The sequence below is a fragment of the Hypanus sabinus genome, chromosome 26, assembly GCF_030144855.1.
Source record: "Hypanus sabinus isolate sHypSab1 chromosome 26, sHypSab1.hap1, whole genome shotgun sequence".
Lineage (NCBI taxonomy): Eukaryota > Metazoa > Chordata > Chondrichthyes > Myliobatiformes > Dasyatidae > Hypanus > Hypanus sabinus.
The window spans coordinates 30,010,849-30,032,225 of NC_082731.1; the positions used below are offsets into that span (position 1 = coordinate 30,010,849).

General features: G+C 44.9%; 1 protein-coding gene across 1 annotated transcript in view; it reads left to right on the forward strand.

Annotated features, from left to right (window-relative positions):
- Positions 1 to 1,612: 1,612 nt before the first annotated feature.
- ipo4 (importin 4) overlaps positions 1,613 to 21,377 on the forward strand; it is an 81,136-nt gene continuing 61,371 nt past the window's right edge. Inside the window, exons 1-7 of the mRNA XM_059950729.1 lie at positions 1,613 to 1,835; positions 5,275 to 5,361; positions 6,016 to 6,095; positions 8,223 to 8,264; positions 9,512 to 9,641; positions 11,630 to 11,809; positions 12,200 to 12,265. Coding sequence (XP_059806712.1) covers positions 1,770 to 1,835; positions 5,275 to 5,361; positions 6,016 to 6,095; positions 8,223 to 8,264; positions 9,512 to 9,641; positions 11,630 to 11,809; positions 12,200 to 12,265 — 651 coding nt within the window. The 5' untranslated portion in view covers positions 1,613 to 1,769. The remainder of the gene's footprint in view (positions 1,836 to 5,274; positions 5,362 to 6,015; positions 6,096 to 8,222; positions 8,265 to 9,511; positions 9,642 to 11,629; positions 11,810 to 12,199; positions 12,266 to 21,377) is intronic.

The window sequence follows — 21,377 nt, forward strand, 5'->3', positions numbered from 1 at the left end:
TCTCCACTACTGCCACGACAAGGCTGAACTCGGGTTGGAAGAGCAACAGTTCACGTTCCATCTGGTTGGCCTTCAACCTGATGGGACAAACATCGAGTTCTCCAACTTCCAGCAATTTCTCTCCCTCCCTCCCATTTCCCATCCTGGATACTCTCTTGCCACACGGTCCTGCTGCCCACCTGGAGCCACTGACATGGGTCACCCACCCACAGAGGTTGGGGGGGGGGAGGAGGGGAGTGGCTGACATGGTCTTCGTGAACGGGGGGGGGGGGGGTGGGGAGGGACCTACCACCCACAGGGAACCTGCATTATGTGGGTGCCAATACCATCCTCTATCTCAGACCTTCTATTTTGAGGAAGGTGAGGACCCAGTCTTCCGAGCAAAAATGGGCATTTAAGTGCTTTGTGGAGAAGGACAACCCTGCCACTGCACCTATATTAGTTGCGAATTAGTTTCAAGCAACTTTCATGTTTATAAACAAATGATAGCTGATGCTGTTATAACAAATAAGGGAATAATATTTATTTCAATATTAGCATTGACGTGATCATTCTGTATTTGTATTTTTCAGATTCTTTTGTCAATGAAATATTTACCAATTTTTATGGATGCACCTATCTAGGTGCATCACGTTTGGTATGGCAATTGTTCTGCCAGTGACTGTGAGAAATTGCAGAGAGCTCACTCACACATCGCTGTAGCTAGCCTCCCGTGTATGGACTCTGTCTAAACTTTTCGCTGCTTCTGTAAAGCCGCTAGCTTAATCATAAACCCCACCCACCCTAAATATTCTGTCATCTTCCCACCTCCCATCGGTCAGAAGACACACAAAAATGTGAAGGTACGTACCACAAAGCTCAAGGACAGCTTCTGCCCACTGTTATCAGGCTATTGGACGGTTCCCTCAAACCATAAGATTGGCCCTTGACATCACAATTACCATGTCATAGCCCTTGCACCTTAATGTCTGCCTGCACGATATTTTCTCTGGTTATTCTGCATTCTGCTATTGTTTTCCCTCATGCACTGTGCAATAAGGATTTGCATGACCAGTGTGGAAGCCACATTTTCCACTGCAAACACGAAGAAATCTGCAGATGCTGGAAATTCAAACAGCACACACAAAATGCTGGTGGAACACAGCAGGCCAGGCGGCATCTATAAGGAGAAGCACTGTCAACGTTTCGGGCCGAGACCCTTCGTCAGGACTAACTGAAAGGAGAGATACTAAGAGATTTGAAAGTAGTGGGGGGAGGGGGAAATGCGAAATGATCGGACTGCACCTCGAAGCATGTGACAATGCTAAACCAATTCAAATGTTTTGAAATGAAAAATCCACGGGAATGAGTGCAGATAACGTTCACCGATAGTGGGAAGTCACGAATCCTCCCCGCTGCAGCCCAGTCCTCCCACATGACGGGTACTGGTCCTCCCAATGACGGGCATCTGCAGCCCGGTCCTCCTGCTGAGGGTGAGATCGGGACATGTCGGTCCTCCCCCTTGACGCGGAGGGAAGGGGTCGCTGCAACCCGGTCCTCCCAGTGACGAGACTATGACGTCCTCCCACCCGGTGGGGGCGCTGCAAAGCGTCAGCTGCAGCGTCGCGTCAGACGGCAACTCTTGCGGACGGTGGAGGTGGCGCTGCCAGTCGGAAGCACGTTGCCGGCGAGGGAGGCCGCGCGGCACTGGGCACCGGGGAGGGTAAAGCAGGGGGACAGCGGAGAAGGAGGCGAGGGGCGGCTGTGGCGACCGAGGCGACGGAGCGGCGATGGCCGAGGTGCTGGAGAAGATCCTGAACAATCTGCTGGAGCCCGACACGGCGCTCATCCAGCAGGTGAGGTGGGGTTGGGGGGAGCGGAGCACCACCCGGAGATGGGAGGGGGAGCCGGAGCTGAGTACGGGCTGCGATCAGGGGAGGAGAAGGGTGACGGGCCGGGACCCGGTTCGAGCGGTTCCCTCAACGTTGGAGCGGAGCTGCCTAACTGTCAAGCGGCGCTCGCGCGCCTTCAAACGGCCGCGCGCGCGCTTTGCGGGAGGGGGAGGGGCCTGCCGGCAGCGGGGCAATCATAATGAGGGGGCGTGGCCTGGTGACTGGAGGGTGCAATCATAATCAGGGGCGGGGCGAGAGTGATTTACATGCGGGGGCGTGGCCTGGTGACTGGAGGGTGCAATCATAATCAGGGGCGGGGCGAGAGTGATTTACATGCGGGGGCGTGGCCTGGTGACGAGGGTGCAATCATAATCAGGGGCGGGGCGAGAGTGATTTACATGCGGGGGCGTGGCCTGGTGACCGGAGGGTGCAATCATAATCAGGGGCGGGGCGAGAGTGATTTACATGCGGGGGCGTGGCTTGGGGACTGTTAATGGAAGACACCTTAAACAGTCCCGGTGTGATTAGGAGTGTGTTCATCAGTGTTGTTGTAAGACCACAAAATATAGGAGCAGAATTAGGCCATTTGGTCCATCAAGTCTGCTCTGTCATTTCATCATGGCTGATCCAGTTTTCTTCTGAGCCCCAATTACCAGTCTTCTCCTTACATCCCTTCTTGCCATGACCAATCAAGAACCTATCAACCTCTACCTTAAATATACACAAAGACTTGGCCTCCACAGCTGAATATGGCAAAGCTCATTCACCACTCCCTAACTAAAGAAATTCCTCTTCATCTGTGTTTAGAATTTAAGTCAAGACCCCCACCACCAATGCTGTTTTCTCACAGCTGCCATCAGGTAGAAGGTATAGGTGCCTCAGGACTCATACTACCAGGTTCAAGAACGGTTACTGTCCCCTTAACCATCAGGCTCTTGAACCATGGAAAGGTTAGGGAGGAGATTTACAGGATGTTGCCTGGATTGGGGAGCACGCCTTATGAGAATAGGTTGAGTGAACGCGGCCTTTTCTCCTTGGAGTGATGGAGGATGGGAGGTGGCCTGATAGAGGTGTATAAGACAATGACAAGCATTGATCGTGTGGATAGTCAGAGGCTTTTTCCCAGGGCAGATATGACTAACACAAGAGGGCACATTTTTAAGGTGCTTGGTAGTAGGTTCAGAGGGGATGTCAGGGGTATGTGTTTTACGCAGAGAATCGTGAGTGTGTGGAATGGGCTGCCAGTGACGGTGGTGGAGGCAGATACGATAGGGTCTTTTAAGATACTCCTGGATAGGTATATGGAGCTTAGAAAAATAGAGAGCTGTGGGTAACCTTAGGTAACTTCTAAGGTAAGGACATGTTCGGCACAGCTTTGTGGGCCGAAGGGCCTGTATTGTGCTGTAGGCTTTCTAAAAAGGGATAATTACACTCATCTTTTGAGATGTTCCCACAACTAGTGATCTCACTTTAAGGACTCTATTGTATTATTTCTTGTTCTCATTATTTATTACTATTTATATTTGCATTTGTAGTTTGTTGTCTTCTATGCTTTTGCTCTTTCATTGATCCGGTTTACAGTTGCTATTTACTGAGTATTCCTGCAGAAAAAAGAATCTCAGGGCTGTATGTGGTGTTATGTATGTAGTCTTATAATAAATTACAATTTGAACTTTGAAGAGTCCCAGTGTCTGACGGGTGAGCTCTAATGATTTTGACAGAGGTGAAAAACACAAAGCTGGGATTTGAGGCCGGGAATGTGCAGTGAATGTGGAGTGACAATCATTGAGTGTGTGGCTGCAAATATTCTAATTATCTCCATTTCTGGCCATAGAGAAGAAAGATCTGAGGGCTTTGGGGCATGTAGTTGAGATGAGAGCTGTAGCATCTGCTAATGGAATGTATCAGCTGGTCATTGTCAAGTTTATGGTCAAAAATGCAAGTAGCATCAGATGCACAGCATTCACATGAAAACCATAAAGATAAGTTGGTAAAGAAAGGATGTAACTGGAACAAAAGTAAGGCCCATTGTAGTGCAAAGTGGTCATAGTTTTGCCATACTGTGACAGTGATTAGGGTTGTTCCGGTTGGTTCAAGAACCAAATGATTAACGGTCCATGATGTTGTGTCAATCTTTTAAACAACTCTTTGATCAACCTAACCCTTCCCTCCCACATAACTCTTCATTTTTCCACATGCCCGTGTAAGAGCCTCTTAATGTCCTTATTATATCTGCAGAGTCTCTTAAATGTCCTTATTATATCTGCCTCTACCACCACCCTGGTAGAATGTTTCATGCTTTGTGTAAAGAAAAATCTACTCTGTCATTTCCCCTATGCTTTCCTCCAATCACCTTAAAGTTATGCCCCCTTGTTATTAGCCCTGGGAAAAAGTATTTGCTGCCTACTCTACCTATGCCTTTTACCATCTTATACATCTCTGAGGTTGCCACTCACCCTCCTGCACCACAAAAAGAAAAGCACTGGTTCACTCAAACCTATTCTTATAAGATATGCTCTTTAATCCAAGCAGCATTCTGGTAAGTGTCCTCTGCACCCTCTTCCACATCCTTCCAATAATGAGGTGACCAGAACTGAACATAGTAGCCCAAGGGTGCTGTTACCAGAGTATTTTTTTGAAATAGCTGTTTTTCCTTGAACCTGGAGGTATGGGACTTCAGGCTTCTGTACCTCCTGCCTGAGAAGATGCCATGGCCTGGATGATGGGGATCATGCATATAGATGGTGCTCAGGAGGCTCTGAGGGAACCCGAGATGAAGGGTTGAGAGTGACTTGGAGAGATCAAGAGCCTGGAGTACAGAATGAAGGAGACTGAAAATATTTCTGCATTGGGTGGCTAGGATCCAGAAGGCGAGTAGTAGAGGATAATGTATTTCTACCATTCCAGTATAAGTGGATAGAAGTCTGAAATGAGAGAATGTGATTGCTATGGACTATATACCATAGCCATTCTTGCAATTCTGTATAACAAGTTGGCCTTAATCCACCCTACCTTTGAATTTACTGTGTCATCCACTCTCTAAATCCCTGGTTCAATGAACCACCCAAATCTGCCGTCCTTAGTGACAGTGGTTCCACAGCTTCCATGGAGCACAAGTCCAAAGGTTCACCCACTCTGATGGAAGAAATTCCTGCTGCTTAACATTGATGGGTGACCTGGAGTCTGCAACCTGAGAGCTTTTCAGAAGGAATGCCTCTGTCTCAAGAATGGCTAGTGTGGAGAACTGAGCATCATAGTATTTAGTTCAGTTCAGATGAAAAACACTCTTGCATTTCTATCAAAACTGGGAAAGCAAGGAAGAGGGGGAGGCAGACATGGGCAGTAGAGTGGAATGGTTTATTGTGCTGTGGATCGTGTAAATCTCTTCTTCTCTTGCCCACAGGCCACAGCTCAACTGAAGGATGCATTTAAGGATCCATCAGTGGTCCCTGCTCTCTGCACAATCCTCATAAGTGCACCAAGCCCTCAGGTAAAGAGCTTTGAACCTCTTTGGGCAGAGTTAATGCGGGCATGCTGATTACGGGGCTAAGAGGGTCAAGGATGCAGATTTAAGAGAAATTAGGATATAAAGCAGAAGGGGAAAGCGAATATATTTACAGCAAAACAACTGAGTTGAAAGGTAATTTGGACGAGTCTTGGATGCAGATTGAATAGTAACTTTAAAAAGGGTATTTGTAAATACTTGAAAAGGAAGCAAAAATTGCAGGACTGTAGGAAAAGAGCAAGTGAAAGTACTAGGATTAACTGGATCTCTCTCTCTCTCTCTCCCTTTCGCTTTCTCTCTCTCTCTCTCTCTCTCTCTCTCTCTCTCTCTTTTTCTCTCTTTCTCTCTCTCTTCCTTTCTCATTCTCTTTCACTCCCTCCCCCCACCCTTTCCATGTCTAGCCTACTCTCTCCTTTCTTTCCAGGTGAGTTTATGGGATTGTGGGATTTGGCTGATTTGAGACAGTTTTCTTGGGGCCGTGGGAATGCTAAGACCTTCCCACTGTCAGTTCAATGTGAAGTAAGCCTCCATTGTGGAACCTGCTTTCACCCCTTCTCTGTTTTGTTCCTGGGGCCTTTGCACTTCACTTTCTCTTCAGCTATCAGCAGCTCACCCTTTTCTCCCCCTCCCCTGCTTTAGATCCGCCAGTTTGCCGCAGTACTCGTGAGGAGAAGAGTTGCTAAACACTGGAAGAAGCTCTCAATTGATCTAAAGGAGAAGTATGTGATTGATCTTTTAAATATGATTCAAGTCAGAAGATGCTTAACCTAATATGTAATTTATAAATGAGGGCATGTTTGCCTATCATCTGGGATTGGAGTGGAACAGACCGCCAGAAAGTGTTGGGCTCCAGTCTCTAGGGGAATGGATGTGTCAGGAGTCAGACACTAACCCAAAGTCAAACCCATCCTGAGGCAGAGAGGGCAAAGGGCTCCACTCTTTGGTAAATGGGTGAGTGCACGGGTTCGGTTCCAACCGTCCCCCCCTAGGGGAAACTGCAGACAAAACAGAAGGGGCGCATTAGGGTTAAGGGAGATGGAGGAGGAATTGATGCATGAATAGCTCAGACACTGATCTTTCACCCTGTGGAACATGAGGTCAAATCCAGCTTCAGACATTAAAAATTGTGCTTGTGAAAGGGGATATGTTTTTGGGTGCTGATGCTGTCAGGTAGTGAGAAAGCTGGTGAGATGCCAGGTTTTGCCACACCACCACCATTACACCAGTTCCATTATGTGTGACTGAATGAGTCTGTGTGTCCAACTGAAGGAGGGGTTGCAGGGTCTGAGGAAATGGAAAGAAGTGGAGCGGTTTGGAAACTTAGGACCTTGGTACAAAGTCACTGGAGAAAGGAGGTTCCCAATAAATTAACTTGGTGTGAGATTATCTGAGCTTGGTTTTGTCTAACCAGCAACACAAGATTTTCTGCAGCTGCTGGAAATCCAGAGTTACAAAATGCTGGAGGAACTCAACAGATCAGGCAGCATCTATGAAGAGCAATAGATTTGACGTTACAGGCCAAGACCCTTCACCAAGACTAGAAAGGAAGGGGGAAGAAGCCAGAATAAGGAGTTAAGGGAGGGGAAGGAGTACAAGCAGAAAGGAAGTAGGTGGAGGGAGGTGGGTGGGGGAGGAATGATGAAGTGAGAATCTATGAGGTGATAGGTGGAAAAGGTAAAGGACTGAAGAAGAAAGAGCCTGATAAAAAAAGGGGAGAAATGAAAGGAGGAAGAGGGGCACCTGAGGGAAATGATAGGTAGGTGAGGAGAAGAGAAGGGGTAAGAGGGGTGCCAGAAAAGGAGAGAAGGGGAAGGGGGAGAAATCAATGTACATGCCGTCAGGTTGGAGGCTACCCAGGCAGAATATGAGGTGTTGCTCCTCCAACCTGAAAGTAGCCTCATAGGGGAAACCATGGACCAATATGTCAGAATGAGAATGGGGATTGGAATTAAAATGGTTGGCCTCTAGTAAATCCTCACTGTTGCAGATGAAGTGAAGGTGCTCACCGATGTAGATGAGGCCACACCAGGAGGACCAGATACAGTAGAAGACCCTGAAACACTTGCAGTTGAAGTGTTGCCTCATCTAAGAGGACAGTTGTGGCCCTGAGTGGAGGTGAATGGGCAGGTGAAGCACTTATTCTGCTTGCAGGGTTAAGGAGGGAGATCAGTGGGGTGCGACAAATTTTGAAGGGAATCACAGAGTGAGCGATCCCTGCAGAAAGTGGAAGTGGGGGGGGGAAGTAAAGATATGTTTGGTGCTGGGATTCCATTGAAGATGGCAGAAGTTGCATAGAATGATGTGCTGGATTCAGAAGCTCATGGGGAGCTAGGAAGGAGGAATTCCATCCATATTAAGGTGACTTCTTCCAGTTTCCTTTCCAGTCTGATGAAGGATATCAGTCTAAAATCTTTATTCCCTTTGATAGATGCTGCCTGACCTGTTGTTTCTTCAACATTTTGTATTCACTAACCAGGATCTTCATTACAAAGTTTGTCCTTCTGTTGTCAAAGAACTGGTAGGGGTAGTTAGAGAGTGGCTCGTAACTCAAGCTATTTAAATAAGGAGGATCTGTATTATAGAAAGTTATCTACTGTTTCCAGCTTGCGTCAGTAAACCACGTGCAAGGACAGTGTTAAGGAAGCTTCTCTCATTCTCACTCATGTAGTCCGTACCCTCAGAGTGTGTGGTGGGATGGTATAAAGGGAATTTCACTGTGTCTAACTCCTGGAAGTGTCACCATGTAACCTTAGGGGTGTATGGGAATTTTTGTTTTAACTTGGTATGGCATCCCAGATCTAACAGGTTTTTTCTCTCCCTCTCTCTCCCTATTTTTTGGTCTCCAGTTTGAAGCCGGTGGTTTTGCAGTCTCTCCAGCAGGAACATGAGTAAGTGGACTGATTCTGGAATTAAGTTGACAAATGTGTTGCTCAGGAGGTTGATGGTTGGGTTGAGTTGCTCTCTGATCTTGGCAATCAATTTGCAAACGCTTTGTCACTACAATAGGAGACATCATCAGAGCGCTGTTCACTGGTGTGTCCTCTGAATGCTCGGCTTTTATACACTTACTGTTCAGTTGATTGGTCGTCGCTGATTGGTTACGTGTCAAACTGTGCGTTGTCTGGAATTTTGCCCACATTGGCTTATAAATAGAATTCAAACTATACTGTATCTACCCTTTAATAAGTATTGGGAAACCCACTTGTAAACCACAAAGAGTGAAATGGTGCCACTGAATTGGAAAATACCATAAAATCATGAGACAGAGGTGCAGAATTAGACCATTTGGCCAATTGAGTCTTTCTGCCATTCAATCATGGCTGATCCTTTTCTCCCCTTCTCAGTCCTACTCCCCGGCCTTCTCCCCATAACTTTTGATGCTGTGTCCAATCAAGAACCTATCTATCTCTGCTTTAAATAGACCCAACAATCTGGCCTCCACAGCTGATAATAATTCCACAAATTTACCACCCTCTAAAGAAATTTCTCCATTTCTCTGTTTTAAATGGATGCCTCTTTATCCTGAGGCTGTCCCCTTGTCCTAGACTTCCTCCACCATAGGAAACATCCTTTCCACATCTGTCTGGGCCTTTCAACGTTCGAAAGGTTTCAATGAGATTCCCTCTCATCCTTCTGAATTGCAGCAAGTACAGAAGAGAGTGGCAGTAGTGAGATTGTGAGCAGGCATTGCATTGCAGACAGCAGTGCATTCCTGAGCGCAGCATCGTCCACGTTTTCAACTATACATTTATGTGCTCTATAAAATAAGTGAACTCAATTTATTAAAGTCAACATTCAACACCTGTAACTCAGAAATGGAAAATAATCCAGGCTTTAGTGAGTGGGAAAGCAGCAGAGAGATGTTTCATTGGAGTTCTGGAGAACGGCAATCTTAAGCATTGGTATTAACATGGAATGTGGTATTGAATGTGCCAGTAGAATAGTCAAGTTGAGAAAGGCAGGTTTTAATGGATTGAGACCAGTTCTGGTTCTGCACTCTGTGCCTAACCACTGGGAGTGTGTGATGGGAGCTTAGTCTGTCAAAGAGGTATAGTCTTGATACATCACCACGAGGGAGGTGTGTAGGGAAGTTGAAGCCTGCACTTCCTCACATTCTTTTCATTCCCTTTTCCAGGCACAAGGTTCGGCACGCAGTGGCTCAGTTGGCTGCAATTATCGTCAAGCATGAAACGCCAGAGAAATGGCCACAACTACTTCAGTTTATAACTCAGTGGACTAAGAGCGGCGTTCCAGCAGAGAGAAAGGTATGTGAATGGCTGTGGGAGGTGTAGGTGAGGGGGGGGGCATCACAAGAGTACGCATCAATGGTACAGATGTTGTCAGCTTGAAAATGGTGTGCTGCAGGGAAAGCTACGTTTAAAATGCTCCTTGACAGCCCATATAATATTGAATGGCAGCTTGTTCAATATACATACTGTGTGAAGAGGTTGCCCCTCAGGTCCCTTTCTTAGATGAGGAAATGCAGATGGAATTAAGAGTCTGCCCTAGCAGGGAGAATGGAGTCAATGAGGTAGATGTAGGTAGATGTACTATGGCTACAGTAGTGGACTAGCTGGTAGAGCTCTAACCCATTCTAAACCTTCCCACAGTAACTGGGTATTCAGCAACTTCAAGTCACTAAGTGAATCTGGAATTAATTCTATTCTCAGTAACGGTGACCATAAAAAGACTTAATTTATGTTAAAACCCCATCTGGTCTCCCACCGTCTCTCAGCAAAAGAGAATCTGAAATTCATACCTGCTCCAGCCTATCTGTTCCCCAAACTGTATTGTTGACTTTTCGTTTCAGTTCAGCAGTAACTGGAGAGGGAAAACAAATGTCAGCAGCATTCGAAATCTATGCAGGAATGAATTAAAAGGGGGATGTAATTATTCTGTTTACCATTGTCTTCACAAGGAGGGAAAGGCAGTCCTGGTCCCTTCTGTGAGGGATTGATGCAGGCTGGAGACTAATCTGTCTTTGAAGGTGAGATGAGTCCTGGCTGGATGCAGAATCTCAGTAGAATATTGCACAGCAGTGGGCTCCAGTGCTGACATTTTATCCCCTTTTCTTGCACCGATATTTTTTCTCTCTTTGACAGATTGTGGTTCCTGAAGCAGCCAGAATGATATACAGCTGAAGTGGTTCTGACTGGGGTTTGGTCACACTGAATGTGCATTCACCTGTACATTGAGAATTAAGGGGAATGTTGGAAGCATTAACAGATCAGGAAGGTCTGAGGGAGGATCCTTGACCTGAAATCTTGACCTTGTTTCCCATTCCACAGAATAAGCATTTTCTGTTTTTGGCTCAGATTTCCAGCATCTTTGTTTTCCTGATATACATTAGCCAGAATCAGTTTCAGGTTTATTATCACTGACTTATGTTGTGATACATTTGTTTTATTGCAGCAGTACAGTGCAAGACATAAAAAATTCCCGATGTACAATAAAAAATAAATAGTGCAAAAGAGGTGTAGAGAGGTAGTGTTCATGTGTTAATGGATCATTGAGAAATCTTATGGCAGAGGAAAAGCTGTTCCTACAACATTGAGTTTGCATCTTTAGGCTCCTTTACCTCCTCCCTGAAGGTAGTAATGAGAAGAGGACATGTACCAGAATGTGGGGGTCCCTAACAGTGGATGCCACCTTCTGAAGCACCACTTTTTGAAGATATCCTCAATTTTGGGAAAATTATGCCTGTGATGGAACTGGCTGAGTTGACTGCTTCTGTATGCTATTTAATCTTGTGCATTAGAGCCACCATACCAGCCTGTTATGAAACCAGTCAGAATGCACTCCACTGTACATCTGTAGAATCTTTGCTGACAAATCTCAAACACCTAACAAGGTATAGCCACTGATGTGCCTTCTCTGTGATTACATGAAAATAGATCCTCTGAGATACTGACACCAAGCTGCTCACCCTTTCCACTGCTGATCCCTCAATGCGTATGTTCTCCTGACTTCCCCCTCCTGAAGTCCACAGTCAAGTCCTCTGTCGTGCTGCTGTTGAAGATGAATAAAGAGAGTGAAAGGCTAGACTGAGAAAACCTACCTTCCTTTGATGCCAGAAAGGAGGGTTATGGTATCTACAGCCAGAAGACCTAGCCTGGTTAGGTGTTGAGACTTCAGGCATTGAGGTGGGGGGAAGGGATGTGTGTTTGCATCATGTCACTGGAGTGACCTTTCTAGCAAAGTTCTGATTAGCAGGCCAGTAACCAGTGCATCTCCTGCCTGTTCTCTTCCTCAGGTTGGGATGCTACTGCTGAGCACCGTGGTTGATATCAGCACCGAGTCCTTCAAGCGTCACTTCCGCGAGCTGATGCGGCTCTTCCACCAGACCCTGGAGGATCATGACAACCCACTGGTTGTCTTCTACACCATTCAGACCCTAACCACGGTGGTGTCGTACATGGGGACCGATGAGATGGTGAGTGTGGGCTAGGTGCTCTCCACTAGGTGAAGCAGCTTCCCACGCAGAAGACCCTGCACTGGCAGTTACAGTGAGGTTTAGTGTTTCTGTACCTATTGAACGTGTGTCAGTGCTATTGTTAGCAATAGGCGTAAGGGATCAAGCGACACTTAGTGGGCTCAATGGTCTTTTCGGTGAAATTGCCGCACAGAATGAGCCTGTCTAGTTTCTGTTGATCTGATGCTGCAAATTGTATATTTCTTTCTATTTCAACAACATGGTTAGTGTCTGTTGGTGATGAGCGGTTTTGGAGACCTGCCATCTCACTCCCATCACTCCCCAGCTGTGGGAGGGGACACTGTCAGTGTGTGAGGCAATTTGACAAGGTTGTTTATTTTCCTTCTGCAGAACATGATGCGTCCCATGATCCCAAAGCTGTTGATTGCCATTCAAATCCTCATACAGCACAATCAGGTGAGTCAAACCGTGAGAGAATGGCTGGCTGCAAGTTCCTCCTGGCTTGTTAAGTATTGAACTGCAACTTGCGTGAATCCTTTAAATGACCCTTTTGTCTCCCCTTACCAGTTTTGCATGCTTAATAAGAGCACTGGAATCTTAGCATAATATAGCACAAAAACAGGACCTTCAGCCCAACTAGCCCGTGCCAATTAACTAGTCCATCCCATCTACACCATGTCAATTTGCTTACATTTGGCTTGTATCCCACTAAACCTTTCCTATCTATGTATCTGTCCAAGAGTCTTTCATATATTGTTATTGTGCCTACCTCAAACACTTATTCTGGCAGTTGGTCCCACATATTCACCACCCTCTGAGTTCCCAGGTCCCTTTTACATCTTTTCCCTCTCACCTTAAGCTGTGCCCTGTAGTGTTTGATTTCCCTTCCCTGGGAAAAAGGAACGACAATCAAGAAGATGTATCAAGAACATAACCAGCCTCAGGTTATCCACATGCATTTTGCTTGCTTTTGTTCTTGCAGGGCCTGAATCCTTCTCTTGGCCATTCGGCTGATAGTCCTGCCAACATCATCCTAGATTTCCTGACCAGAGATGCATAGTCCCAACTGCATTCCATTCCCCTACACCTCTCTGGCTTGGGATCTGCTGCACTATTGTTGGGATGAGTGTTGTCTGAGGGTGGGTTGAGGGAGTCTTCAGCCATGAATTATCCACCTTCCTGAATGTGATTGCCAATTTAGGTGTCTGATTTCATTTGAGGCTTGGCTGCAGTTCTGAATATTTAAGCAGTATTTTGCTTCCTGGAACGATGTGCTGTGAACAATAGTACTTCTGGTGCTGGGAGTACTATTAAATCTGCACACTTAACAGCGAAACGGGTATTTGGAGAATGGATGTCTGATCTTTGTGGGATGTTGGATTAAAGAGTAAAATTGTTAGTTTTCTCATTGTTTAACTTTTCCTACGCTTGTTTGTATTTAATCACTTTTATACATGTACTGTAATTCATTGTTCAGTGAATTTTTCAGAGATTGCTGATTGTATTTTTCTAGAAGTTTCTCTGCAGCAGGTGTCACACCACTGATTGGCTCTTGCATAGATTATTCTTACTGGAATAAAACTATAAAACTTGGAAACAGAATTAGGCCATTCGGCCCAAGAGTCTGCTCCACCCTTCCATCATGATTGATTTATTATCTCTCTTAACCCCACTCTCCTGCCTTCTCCCCATAAACTTTGACACTCTTACTAATCAATCTCGGCTTTAAGTATACCCACTGATGACCTCCACATCCATTTGTGGTAATGAATTCCACAGATTCTCTACCTTCTGTCTAAAGAAATTCCTCCTCATCTCCCTTTGAAAGGGATGTCCTTCTATTCTGAGGCTGTGCTCTCTGGTCCTAGACTCCACCACTAAAGGAAACATCCTCTCTACATCCACTCTATCCAGACCTTTCAATATTTAATAGGCTTCAGTAAGATCCCTCTCATTCTTCTAAACTCCCATTGAGTACAGCTCCAGAGCCATCAAACACTAATAATATGTTCATTCTTTCATTCCCAGAATTATTCTTGTGAACCTGCCCTGGACCATCTCCAAACCCAGCACAACAGCTCACAATTCTCCCAAGTGCAGTCTGACCAATGCCTTATAAAGATTCAGTATTATATTTTTGCTTTTATATTCAAGTCCTCTCAGAATGAATGCTAACATTGCATTAGCCTTCCTTACCACCAATTCAACCTCCAAGTTACCTTTAGGGATTTTGTACATAGATTCCCAAGTCCCTTTTCACATCCGATTTTTGAGTTCTCTCCCTTTTTAGAAAATAGTCCATGCCTTTATTCATTCTACTGAAGTTCATGAGCATGTGCTTCCCTTCATCTGCCATTTATTTGCCCATTCTCAGTTGTGTGTAAGTCATTCTGCACTTCCAACTTCCTCAACACTACCTGTCTCTCTACTTACCTTTGTATCATCTACAAACTTGGCCACAACACCATCGATTTCATCATCCAAACCATTCAACTATAATGCGAAAAGTGTTTCCAACATCGACCCCTGTGGAGCACCACAGGTCGTTGGCAGCCAACCAGAAAATGCCCCCTTTATTCCCAGTCAGTCAATCTTCTATCTACGGTAGTATCTTTTCCTGCAAAACCATGGGCTCTTATCCTGTTTAGCAACTCATGTACGGCACCTTGTCAAAGGGCTTCTGAAAATCCAAGTACACAACATCCACTGAGTCTCCTTTGTCTATCCTGCCTGGTATTTCCTAAAGAACTACAACAGATTTGTCAAATAAGATTTTCCTTAAGGAAACCATGCTGACAATGGCCTATTTTATCAAGTGCACCAAATACCTGAAACTTTATACTTAATAATCTTTCCAACCACTGAAGTCAGGCTCACTAGGTCTATAATTTCCTCTCTTGTCTCCCTCCCTTCTTAAAGAATGGAGTGCCACTTGCAGTTTTCCAGTCCTCCTGTACCATTCCTGAAATTAGTGATTCTTGAAAGATTATTACTAATGCCTTATTGCAGGAATCACCCCTTGTAATATTGATCAGTGAGACACAGAGAGGATCTAATTACTGACAAGTACCTTTATTATCTCAATGGAAGAGCACACCAACTAAATTTTCCTGACCTGCCACGAGCAGTCAAAGAACCGAAAATATAATACCAGTCAAAAAGGAGTTTCTGTTGCTGGCCACATGTTCTTCGCAGTCCCGTTTGAATCTCCACGTGACCTTGGGGCATCTCACATCCGCCATAGTTGTCCTACAGAGTTACCGCCTCCAGAACACTTGAAGCATCTGCTTTTATATTAACTTCTTAACAATTCAAATATTGCATTCTAGTGTCATTGGCTTTAGGTCGTGTGACTGGCCTTTTACACCTTTTTGTTGGTTCTACTCCAGGCCAGTTTCCAATTATTGCACCCTTCTCAGCAAGTGACAATCAGTAATTTATGGCTCTATGTTCTCAATCAGCAACCAGCTTGAATTATGCAGAATGGATTCAGACCCCAACAGTTAAAAACTTGCATGTTAGTTATATCCAACCAAAGAACACCTCACACATAACTTCTTTTTTTTAAATTTTTTTTATTAGTTTTTCAAAACATTTTACAAATTAAAAACCCCAAATCCCAATGAGGAACATTAAAACAGTGCAAAATTAAGCATACAATAACAATATGTTACAAAGGAAGAGAATTTAGCAAAAAAAAAGCACCTAAATTAAAGACGTAAGCTTAGTGTCCTCCCCAAGCCCCACAACACAAGAAAAAACAACAGCAACTCCAGACCAACCACAACACAATATAGAGAGTATAAGTCAGGACAGCCAAGCTCCCAGACTGTGAATACACTCAGCAACAGAGGATAATAATGCCTTCTACCAGAAAAAAAAGGAGCTGAAAGCAAGGGACCGAAGAGGAAAAAAAACCCTAGTCAAGAGGAAGGTTATGAAAGTACTCGATAAAAGGTCCCCAGACCTTATGGAACTTTAGATCCAAATTGAGAACTGAATAATGAATTTTTTCAAGGTCCATTCAGACCATGATGTCGTTAAGCCATTGAGCATGAGTGGGCGGGGCTGCATCTCTCCATCTGAGGAGGATCAAGCGTCTAGCCAGGAGAGAGGCAAAGGATAATATTGGGCATTTGGTCGGACCCAGACATAAATCTGTCTCGCCCCAAAAACCGAACAGAGCAATTAAGGGGTTTGGTTCTAGGTGCTGATTCAGAATACACGATAACGTAGTGAAGGCATCTTTCCAGAATTTCTCCAAGCTAGGACAGAACCAGTACATATGGATGAGAGAGGCCACGCCCCTCTTGCATTTATCACAGAGCGGACTAACGCTAGGGTAGAATCGAAATGGTTTAGATTTAGACATATGGGCTCTATGAACAATCAAACTGTAAAAGGCAGTGGCGAGCACAAGAGAGGTTGAGTTAACCGATTTGAGAACTGAATCCTGAATCCTAGCTCTCCTCAGATGATGAGATATTTAAATCCTGCTCCCAGGCCATTTTGATTTTATCCATGGGGGCCCGTCGTAAGGCCGCTAGTTTATCTCGGATGATTGATATTAAGCCTTTACCTAGTGGATTCATGGAAAGAAATAGGTCCATAGCATTTTTCGCAGGCATTTCAGGGAAGTTAGGAATTAAAGGAGCAATAAAGTGTCGGATTTGGAGATATCTGAAAAAATGAGCATTGGGCAGGTTGAACTTAACAGAGAGCTGCTGAAAGGAAGTGAAGCGATTATCAATGAAAAGATCTTCAAAATGTCTAATGCCCTTCCTATACCTAACCTGGAATGCTGAATCATATGTAGTAGGTAAAAAAAGGTGATTATGAGCAACAGGGCTGGAAACGGAAAACCCCTGGAAACCATAGCATTTCCTGATCTGAGCCCATATACGCAAAGTGTGTCTAACAAGAGGATTAGCTATTGATCTGGGCAGACTACTAGGGAGTGCAGAGCCAAGAAGTGCAGAGATAGATAACTCTCTAATGGAGCTTAGCTCCATTGCCACCCAGTTAGGGCATTTGGGTTGGCCATGGAAGAAAGACCAGAAGGTAGCACAACGTATATCAGCTGCCCAATAATATAAACGAAAGTTAGGTAAAGCCATGCCACCCTCTTTTTTAGATTTTTGGAGATGGATTTTATTAATTCTAGAGCGCTTATTCTGCCACAGATATGACAAAATAATAGAGTCTAAGGAATCAAAAAAAGATTTAGGAATAAAAATTGGGATAGATTGAAATAGGTATAAAAATTTGGGGAGAACATACATTTTAAAAACATTAATACGACCTACCAAAGACATAGATAGAGGTGACCATTGTACCAGACTCTGTTTTATAGCATATGAAAGGTTGGCAAAGTTTTCACGAAAGAGATCTTTAAACTTCCTTGTGACTGTAATTCCAAGATAAGTAAATTGATTATGGACTACTTTAAAAGGGAGATCATGAAATGTTAGTTCTTGTGCTTCTTTATTAATTGGGAGAAGTTCACTCTTATGTAAATTAAGTTTATAGCCAGAGATCTGGCTAAACTGGTCAAGAAGTGAAAACATTAGAGGTAAGGATGTAGACGGATTTGAGAAAAAGAGTAATAAGTCATCAGCATAGAGAGAAACTTTATGCTCAACACCCCTTCTCCAAATCCCAGTCAATTCAGGGCAGTTTCGAAATGCTATCGTCAGAGGTTCCATAGCCAAATCAAAAAGAAAGGGACTTAAGAGGCATCCCTGGCGGGTGCCACGTTTGAAATTAAATACTTGGGATTTCTGAAAATTGGTTAAAAAAATTGGACACAGGTACAGCAATTGGATCCAAGAGATGAAACTTTGGCCAAGGTCAAATTTTTCTAAAACTGCAAAAAGGTAGTTCCCACGTAACTACTTAATTTGGAAATGATCCCTAGTTCAGCAGATTCCCTGAGGCATCAATGTATCAACCTTAAAACACTGATCAAGCTAAGCGACTTCAGCTCAAAGTGAAGAACAGAGTCTCTTCATAAAATGGCAGCCTCCATCTCCTCCCTCATGGCAAGAACAAAGGTCTGTCTGCTTCCCCTGTCCTTGATACATTCAAATTCACTGATTTGCGTACTGTCGTTCTTTCTGGCCAGCAGCCTCCACAATCTCTTCAGCTACCTCTTTCTGAATCTGGGGTATAGTCCAGCTGGTCCAGGTGACTTATCTACCTTCAGACCTTTCAGCTTCCTCAACACTTTCTCCTGAGTAATTTTGTCGTGGTTTCTCATGCCCCACAAATGACCAGGAGACGCAGAAGATTCTTCAAGAAGGGTTAAACTTTAATTTGCAAATCAAAGCTGAGACAGTCGGTGAGCTAGTCGCTGATTGCCCACCGATCCTTGGACATAGCATGTTTTATAGCAATCTCCTGGTTTAGTTGTATTAACATACCCAATCTGTCTACAATTGTGTATCACACATACATCCGCCACTATTGTTTCTACCCATTGACTTAATCATGTTCTAATCTACATCTCTTAGCTACCTCTCATTAACACCCCATTGTCTTCCACATTCTTAAGATTTCATTCTACTGAATTGGATACATGCATAGCAAATAGCAAGTTTCAAAGCTGACTACATAGTTTTGGTTACACAGCAAACAATCTCAACTTTTATACTCCAATATATCCCCCCTTTGAGACCCAGAGGGCCTCACACAGAGAAAAGACTAAGAGTCTGCGTACAAAAGCCCCAATAAACTCAAGCACTTATTCCCAAATCTCGCAAATCATGCACCAATCTCCACTTAGATTTATCTGCTTTTAAGACCGGCAGCAACGGGATATTGCATGGACTGTTTGTTCTTTTAAGCACTCCTATTTCAAGCAACCCCTGCACTGTCGATGCTATTCCCTCTTCTGCTTCTGGTCTTAGACGGTATTGGGGTCTCCTGGGTGGAATTGCTCCCCTTTTCAGCCTTATTTCCACCGGACTAGCTGATTTTATTTTCCCTACGTCCGTGTCATACTGTGACCACAGAATAGATGTCAACTCATCTAACCTATATTTCTGCTGGCCTCTTTCCTTTCCCAGCAAGGGCAGGTGTGGTTAGGGAGTTATTTCGACCTCTCTCACTGTCCCTACCATATCTACACTTACCATTATTTTAATGCAATTGTTGTCTTCTGATATCCACACCTCTGGCGTGATTTTCCTCCACACTGTTATGGTTTCAGCACTCTTAACTCAGGGTCCTAAGTCTTTAGACTGATATCCCTTGTTTATCAACAACGTTACGTGTGGCACAGCCTCCAGTATCCTGTACCATTTTTCTAAAAAGGTGTTCCACTTAACTTGTAAAGCTGCCCCTTGCTTTCCAATTATCACAGCCTCCCCTTCCAGGTGCTGTTGGCTGCATGCCTCCAGGTGCCATCTCTACTCTAACTCCCTGTTCTGAGTCTCGTCAAAAATCACTGTACAATGTAGCTCAGATTTGGGCATTACAGCCCAGGGTAATATAGCCTGCACGCCCTTTTTCCATTTCTCCCAGGTTTCCTGAATCTGATCTGCGATGTCTCCTATCCAAAAGACATTAGCCTTCTTGACTTCTCGCACTATCAATTGAGCCCCTGCTCTTTCGACACTCAGCCCATTTCTGGTGCATTCTAATTTTAATTCTAGTTTCAATAAGGCATCTCTGCCTTACAAATTAATCGGAGTTCCTTTAAATACTAGCACCGGCAAAACAATTCCTTTATTTCCCATTCTCAACTGCACTGGAGCCGTGCACTGTGTAACTGTGTTTTCCCTGAGAACCCTAGCGTCTTAATAAACTTTCCTGACATGGGAAGGTGAAGGGCATACTGTGGCTGTACACAAGTGTACGTGGCTCCAGTATCTATCATCATTGGTGTCAGTTGCCCTTCTAAAATAACCTGAACAATGGGTTCCTCATCTGCCTCCCTTGTTATCATTGGGTAATGTCCCTTCCCACTCGAGTTCTCGGGGCACCCCTAATACCTTGCATAGGGGTTCACAGGTCCGCTTGGGCCTGTGGGGGCTGGTCCTTGGCTAAACTTTAGTTCCCTTCTTATCGGTTCCTGCTGGTGTGTGACAGGCCATGGTGTAAACGGACAATCTCTTCTCATGTGACCTGGCTGATTACAACCCCAGCACAGTCTCTCTACCTATCTTTCCTCCTGTTTCCTCACTGGTCCCCTCTGCCCATAGCTCCTCTGTCCCCCTCTTTGGGACTTCCAGTCCTGTCTGGGTTGCTTGAATTCAGTCTGTTCCTGATAGGGCATTTGTGGGAATGCTCCTCCAAAGACGATTATTGGCATGGGGTTTACCAGCCCTTGTCTTACAGTATGATCGGTTCCCTCCATATAGCAGTGCTTCATCCAGTTCGATGGCTGTACTCGGACTGGTGGCTGCTGGCAGCATCTTTTTGCTTTTCTCTTTTTCCTTCTTTTTAAGTTCTTCGAGCTGCATTTGTATTAACTTTCTTTGCACCTCTTCCTGCTGCTCAGCCAACCTTTGTTTGTCTTTCCGGTATTTCTCAACCGCATGGACTACGTGGTCTCTAAATTCTTGTGCGGTCATTGACGTCAGCCCAACCACTTACTCCAGTTTGGATTTTACTTGCGGAGGCATTGCATCCAAAATGCTATGTCGGAACAGTGTGGTGATAAATAAGCTATTTTCCACCGCTTGCTCAGTCTCCAGTCTCCACCTTTTCAACCGGTTTTCTACGTAGGCTGCTGGGTTATCAGTGTGTCCCAGTGGATCCCCTTTTAAGGCTTTGGGGTCCACTTTGGGTGGATAAAGCTTTCTGAGGGTCTGCCATACCCTGTGCCTCACTCTGTCAAACCCATCTCCATCAGTTCTCGGGTCGTTCGAGTTTACTATGCCAGCCATTTCCATTAGTTCGTTAAATTTGGAGGTTCCCATCAACCTTATCAATAGTGCCTTCAAATCTCCCATAGCCAATAATCGTCCCGCCGCTTCTTCTTCAAAGGCTCTAATTCATCTCCCTGTTCCTTCATGTAGATTGGACAGAGTGTTTTTCAGCCCTTGTAGGTCCTGGGATCCCCAAGGGATGTACTGCACTTGTCCTGATCCTTCAATTAACAACGGCATCATTCTTCCTCCTTCTTCCCACCTGCCCTGGCTCTCCTCCTCGCCTGACTCCCCATCTGTCTCAGGGTATGTCTTTACTGCCTCCCACACAAATTTCTCCGGGGTCCTCTTCTTCCCTCAGTCTCCTTGTGGAGTCCTTCCTTTCTGTCTTGATTCAATACTTGGTTGGCCCCTGGAGTATTTTTCGCACCTCCTCTGGCAATCCTCACTCAGTAACTTATCTGGCGCTCTCTCTACTTCCACAAGTCGCTCCCCTACCGCCTCCTTCTGCTCTTCTAGGCTTCTGCCTCCTACCTCTTCCCCACAAATTCTCGCATCCTCTCTCTCTCCACTTAACTCTTGCTCCTCCAATGAGTCACCTTCTCTTTCTTCCTGTCCGTGTCTGTACACCTGTGGCAGGGACTCCTCATGATCCTTACTCGTGCTTGATTCCCTTCTCTCTTGTGTTTCTTCAA